Source organism: Loxodonta africana, chromosome 11 (assembly GCF_030014295.1).
Source record: "Loxodonta africana isolate mLoxAfr1 chromosome 11, mLoxAfr1.hap2, whole genome shotgun sequence".
Lineage (NCBI taxonomy): Eukaryota > Metazoa > Chordata > Mammalia > Proboscidea > Elephantidae > Loxodonta > Loxodonta africana.
In genome coordinates, this window is record NC_087352.1 from 6263029 (window position 1) to 6269199 (window position 6171).

A 6171-nucleotide genomic window follows, 5' to 3' on the forward strand; every position below is an offset into this window, starting at 1 on the left:
AATTCTAAAACTATCATTCTACTTTTCTACAGATTTATCTCGCTGGCATATATGATTAGAAAGGTATATGGTTTTAATTGTCCATGATTATAACACTTTAAGATTCAGTGATTTATGCTAAATTTTTGAGAGTTTACACTTTAATGGTTTCTACATTTTATTTCTAAATGCAAGAAAACCATGTGAAACAATACTTGCTCTTTTGTCCCCAATGTGTTTACATATAGTTTTATTGGGGCAAGGCCTAGGAATTGAGAAAATGAGAGGAAAGTGTTGGTGGAAGGGGAAGAGGTACCTGGTGCATCTTCATGATGAAGCAGTCAATGAAGTCCCGAGGATGTTGGGGGTCAAGAGATGCTTCGTTGATCCTGACCCTAGAAGCAATGAAGTCCTTGAGCTCCTCTATCAGATAGTAGATTCGATTGTGTCTTCCTGGAAAATACTGCATGATTCCGGAATACATATCATACAGCTGTGGGCAATAGAGCAGAGAAGATTTGTCCCTGATGGGGCTAACATGAGCTGAATCTAGAACCACAAAGCTGGGCTCAAACTCTAGCACGGGGTCTGAGGCTTGGGCATGTCCCTTCACTCTTTGAGACTCGATACTTGCGTCCCAGGATGGGGAGGATTAAGTCAGTTATAAGCAGGTGATTATGTAATTGAGTTTTGGGGTAGGGCGGGCAGAGAAGTGGCTGGTAGGCACCTGTGCCCAGGGTGTGCTCATCTCGATGAAGCTCTCGTTGATCAGCCTCAGCAGTTTCAGGAACTGCTTGTCCTCATAGTCAAAGCGGCTTCCGAAAACGACAGAACTGATGACGTTGGAGACAGTGCGGCTCAGGAAGAAGGTGGGGTCGATGGGGGCACCTGGTGATGAGAATTGTCTACGTTGCAGGAAATTATTGGGAACATGGGATGTGGAATCGCTCAGTCCTGCATGGAGTCCTAGCTTTAAGACTTAATATCATGTGTGAGTCACTTCATTGTTGTTGTGATTTTGAGGCTAGATTTCCCAATTTGCAATTTTTTTTAAGAGCCACTTTATTGATTTATGAGAACTCAGTACAGTGGTACATGTAAAATGGTTGGCACACTGCCTGGCATGCATTAATTACTCAATAAACGCTAGAAGGCCTTGACATTATTATTTTTTTGTACGTGTTTGGGGGATAGTGTTACAAATTTGGGAAAGAAGTACTAGTAAGAGATATATACAAAAAAGAATGACTGGATTCTGAGTCTTGCTCTACAATTGGTTCTATCTGGGCTATTAAGAATATCCTCCCCCCTCCCTTTTTTTTTTCCCCCTAGGCCTCAGTCGTCTCCATCTGCAGAATAGGATGCTGGTGTCATGTCAGTGGATTTTGGGACATTTTCCACAGAAAAATGTACATACTCACATATATGCAAATTTGAAAATGTTTCTGGGCATAGCTAGATGTTCAAGAAATCTTTTTCCAGAATTCTATATATGTAGATTTGACTTGTTGGACACTAATGACAAAAGACCAGATGAGTTGTGGAATGACATCAAGGATATAATAAATGAAGAAAGCAAGAGGACATTAAAAAGACAGGAGAGAAGGAAAAGACCTAAATGGATGTCAGAAGAGACTCTGAAAATTGCTCTTGGATGTCAAGTAGCTAAAGCAAAGGGAAAAATCTTGAAGTAAAAAAGCCGAACTGAGTATTTCAAAGAGTGACTCGAGAAGAGAAAGTAAAGTATTACCATGACATGCACAAAGAACTGGAGATGAAATACACAAAAGGGAAGAACATGCTCAGCATTTTTCAAGCTGAAAGAACTGAAGAAAAAATCCAAGCCTCGAGCTGCAATACTGAAGGATTCTATGGGGAAAATATTGAACAACGCAGAAACCATCAAAAGAAGATGGAAGGAATACTCAGTGTCACTATACCAATAAAAATTTGCCCAAGTTCAACCATTTCAGGAGGTAACATATGATCAGGAACCGATGGTACTGAAGGAAGAAGCCCAGGCTGCACTGAAGGCATTGGTGAAAAACGAGACTCCAGGAATTGACGGAATACCAATTGAGATGTTTCAACAAACGGATGCAGCTCTGAAAGTGCTCACTTGTCTATGTCAAGAAATTTGGAAGACAGCTACCTGGCCACCTGACTGTCAGAGATCCATATTTATGCCTATTCCCAAGAAAGGTGATCCAACCGTATGCACAAATTATTGAACAATATCATTAGTATGACATGTAAGCAAAATTTTACTGAAGATCATACAAAAGTGGCTGCAGCAGTATATCGACAGAGAACTGCAGAAATTCAAGCTGGATTTAGAAGAGGATGTGGAACCAGGGATATCATTGCTGATGTCAAGTGGATCCTGGCTGAAAGCAGAGAATACCAGAAAGATGTTTACCTGTGCTTTATTGACTACGTTAAGCCATTCAACTGTATTGGTGAAGAGTATTGAATATACTATGAACCTCCAAAAGAACTGTCAAATCTGTCTTGGAAGAAGTACAACTGGATTTGCAAGACTCCATCTCACATACTTTGGACGTATTATCAGGAGGAATCAGTCCCTGGAGAAGGACATCTAGCTTGGTAAAGTAGAGGGTCAGCGAAAAAGAGGAAGACCTTCAATAAGATGGATTGATACAGTGGCTGCCGCAATGGGCTCAAGCACAGCAACAACTAAGAGAATGGTACAGGACCAGACAGTGTTTCATTCTGTTGTGCACAGGACCTCTATGAGTGGGAACCTACTGGACAGCACCTAACGGCAACCTAACAACATAGATAGTCAAAGCATTCACATAGATGCTGTTAAGCAACCATGGAGCCCAGGTGAGCAATCTCTGATTTAGAGAAAAATTTCTCTCTATCTCTTATCTATTTATCTTGGTATTTCTCAGCTTCTGTGTCTTTTCTCTCAAGACCTCAGTGGTTTCTGACTTTATTTTTGGATGGGATTGGACTCTGTAAATAATGTAATGAAATTTAACGATGTAAAGGCACAAGCTCATATATCCCCAAAGTAGGCATACAATTTCAGGAGTTCACAGACTCCCTCAGATTCTTCGAGATTGGGGTTCTCTGGACAAGGTCTTTCAATTTTTAACATTGAACCTGACTAGAAAAATCTGTGAAGCCTAAATCAAACATTTATTTATCCACTCCCGTTATAGTACTTCCTCCCACCAAGGCCTACCTTTTCTAAACTGAGCTTTCTACAACCACCTGGTCCCCTTATAGCTCTCCTCTGTGTGACCCCAGTACCGTCGGTCTTCCGTAATGCCTCCAGTAGGTAGCCAGCCTCCTCCTGGATCCGCTCCTCAATGCTTCGCTTTCCCATCCCAAAGTCCCGGAGAATGGTCAGGGAGAAGCGGCGGAGAATCCTCCATCGTTCACCATTAGCCAGGGCTACACCTGCCAGAATCTCAGTGTCAGGCCATTGTCTCCCCTCGCCCCCTTATGTCTCCAGCTCTTGCTGGACCATGATGGAGACATATCATGAAAGCTCTAAATTCTTCTCTCCAGGACCCCTTCCTAATTTCCCAGTCTGGATGGGGAGACTAAGGTTGCCTCTCTATAGGATCCTTAAATACATCCTAGGGCTGAAGTGAGGGAAAAGGGAATCAGAGTAGAAAGAACCAGGGGGTATCAAGGAGACCTTCTCAAAGGGGAGAGAGCTGGATAAATACTTGGATGAATGCGTAGGAAGTTTGGATAGTAATGGATAAAATGTCATGTGGAGCACCCTGAAATGGGCAAGCACCCTCTATTTTCTATATACCTCTTGTAGTCTCTGGACATGTACCTATAAGTACACACAAGCTCAGACCTGGGCATCAACATATTTACACAAAAGGAGTTATTACTCAGTAAGAAACATTTAGAGATTCCCAACCTAATTCTTCCACCTCATTCCTTCCCCTCTCCATTGCTCCTTCTTCTTAACCCCATCCAAATTTCTCCCCTTCTGCATCCAATACCTTTTTCCCCCCCAACTGAAAAACAAAAGCAAAAAGAAGCATTTAGAAGGGACATTTGGAAAGTTAATGACAGGGTAGGTGGTTGGATAGAAGGAAGAGTTTATAACTGGACTGATGTATGGATAGAAGAGCTAATGGATGGGTGAACAGTTAATGGATGCATGATTTGAGAATTGAATAGATAAATAGTTGTAAAGATTAATGAATGAATGAATGGAAGTATAGGTAGGTGAAAGGATAAATGGCAGGTAAAGGATAGATGTCTACATATTTGTACAGAAAGAATAATGAATAAATGTATCTTTGGGTGGATGTATGAATCAATGAATAAGAGGGTAGGTGGACATAAAGGTGGAGGGAGAGATGGATGGATGGAGTGAATGAATGATGTGAGGTTACTTGTAATTGAAGGGTATGAATAGATATAGATGGATGTGTGGGTAACCCTATAATACGGGATGCAAGAGCCTATGTGTTTAGAAAGGTATGAAGGAAGGTTGGCCATGAGGGCATGTGTGGGTACACAAAGAGTATAGCTACTCCATTAAAAGTTAGAGCAGAAGTAGCACAGCAAGCACTCTGGAGTCAGTAAATTGAGTTCAAATCCTGGTTTTTCTACTTATTCACTCTGTGACATTACCTGAGATTTCTCACCTTCAGCTTCCTTATTTGACAAGTTAGTACAACATTAGCAATTCTCTCAAGGAGTCCATGCAATATTGCATGTAGAGTTCTTATCAAAGAACCTCGGGCATAGGAAGTACGTTATAAATATGTCTGTTGTTATCATTGTTGTTACCTACCATGACCTAGGAAGTTTCGCTCTACGGAAGCCAATTCTCCACGGCCACTGAAATCATCTGCTTGGTCTACCAGGGCCTCCTTCACTGCTTCATGTCCACATAAAACAACTACTGGCCTGGGTCCCATGTACACAGTGAACACAGGGCCATATTTCTCCTTGAGCTAGGGGTGGAAGAGGACAGAAGAGGAAGATGCTGGTTACTGCACCAAGTGTAGATCAATCAAGGATTGCAGGGGTGGTGATTTCAGGAGGTCACTGACGACGGTAGGAAGAATAAAGTGTAAGCCCTGGGTTTGGAAAGACTATTGAGAAAAAGACATAGAAGACTGGGTTCCTGTTATCTTGGGCAAGTCTTATCACCTCAAGCCTTAATTTCCTCATCTGTAGAATGATGAGGAAATGAACTCCAAGATCTATGCTTCTCTTTCTAAAATGCTAAATTACCAAAATCCTAAGATTATCATGATACTGAGTATCAAAGTTCTAAGACGAGGTCAGTGTGAGTGTCCTTGTGTTTAAGAATGTAAGTCCTTAGATTCTGAGAGTCTGAAGTCCCAATATACTAGAAGTCTGTGCTACCAAGGTTTTGAGAGTCTAGAATTCTAAGATTCAGAAAGTCTGCGTTTCCAAGATTCTGTGTTTTCTAAAGTCATAAGCTTCTAAACATAACTGGCTACAGAATTAAATGCTTCCATCCCTGCCCAAGATGAGGTAAACAGACTCACCTTCATGAAAGACTGAAAGGTGGCGTCAGTGCGGACTTGCAGGATGTTTCCCAGGAAAGGTAGTGGCATGGGGCCTGGGGGCAGCTTCCCTCCCTTGCTGATTCTTTTCCAGGCAATGAGGATAATCAGACAAGAAAAGCAGAGTGCTAGAAAGATAGTGAAAGCCCCTCCTAGCTCCATGGTGCCAGGCGGAGAACCTGTATACAGGGCCCCAGGTCCTACCTAAATAGGTTTTGGGAGATCAGCTTATCTAGTAGTGTGAATACCTGGAATTTTAGCTTTCTGGGTATTGAATACCATCAGGGAAGAGTTTGCTTTGTTGTAACGTAGTTATATAACCTCTAATCTCCCACCTGAGCAAATGTATATCGAATTCGTCCAAGAAAATCCTCTGGGGCCATCCCTTCTGTTCACATTTTTAGCCCCCAGTCCTTACACCCCAGATCAATGCCTAGTCTCAACATCTCTGGGTGGGGTGTAGGAGTCAGGTGAGCATCATTACTAGGCTCTTATGTTTGGGAGTAAGACAATCTGGGTTCAAGTTTCAGCTCCATCTTTTCCTTAATGGGCAAGTCACTTAACCTTTCTGGGCCTCAGTTTCCCTACACATCAAATAGGCTAACCATAGTGTTTTGGAAAGTCTTGTTAAAAAAACAGGCATCGC

The 6171-nt window shown here is 42.0% G+C and overlaps 1 protein-coding gene across 1 annotated transcript; it reads right to left on the minus strand.

Moving 5' to 3' along the window:
• Nucleotides 1-498: 498 nt before the first annotated feature.
• On the minus strand, nucleotides 499-5576 carry LOC100667065 (cytochrome P450 2G1-like). Its single transcript, XM_064293491.1, has 4 exons — nucleotides 5508-5576; nucleotides 4781-4943; nucleotides 3262-3411; nucleotides 499-867 (listed from the first exon to the last, which is right to left on the minus strand). Exons 1-4 carry the CDS (start codon nucleotides 5574-5576, stop codon nucleotides 641-643), a joined length of 609 nt encoding a protein of 202 aa, XP_064149561.1. The 3' UTR covers nucleotides 499-640.
• Between the last annotated feature and the right edge of the window lie 595 nt (nucleotides 5577-6171).

What these genes read in the sequence shown, in the direction of transcription:
- LOC100667065 (XM_064293491.1), bottom strand. Translation starts at nt 5,576, where the DNA reads ATGCCACTACCTTTCCTGGGAAACATCCTGCAAGTCCGCACTGACGCC. An exon ending in GCGAAACTTCCTAGGTCATG is followed by an intron (nt 3,412 to 4,780) that starts GTAGGTAACAAC and finishes AGATTCTGGCAG; the next exon opens with GTGTAGCCCTGGCTAATGGT. An exon ending in GGCATTACGGAAGACCGACG is followed by an intron (nt 868 to 3,261) that starts GTACTGGGGTCA and finishes TCTCATCACCAG; the next exon opens with GTGCCCCCATCGACCCCACC.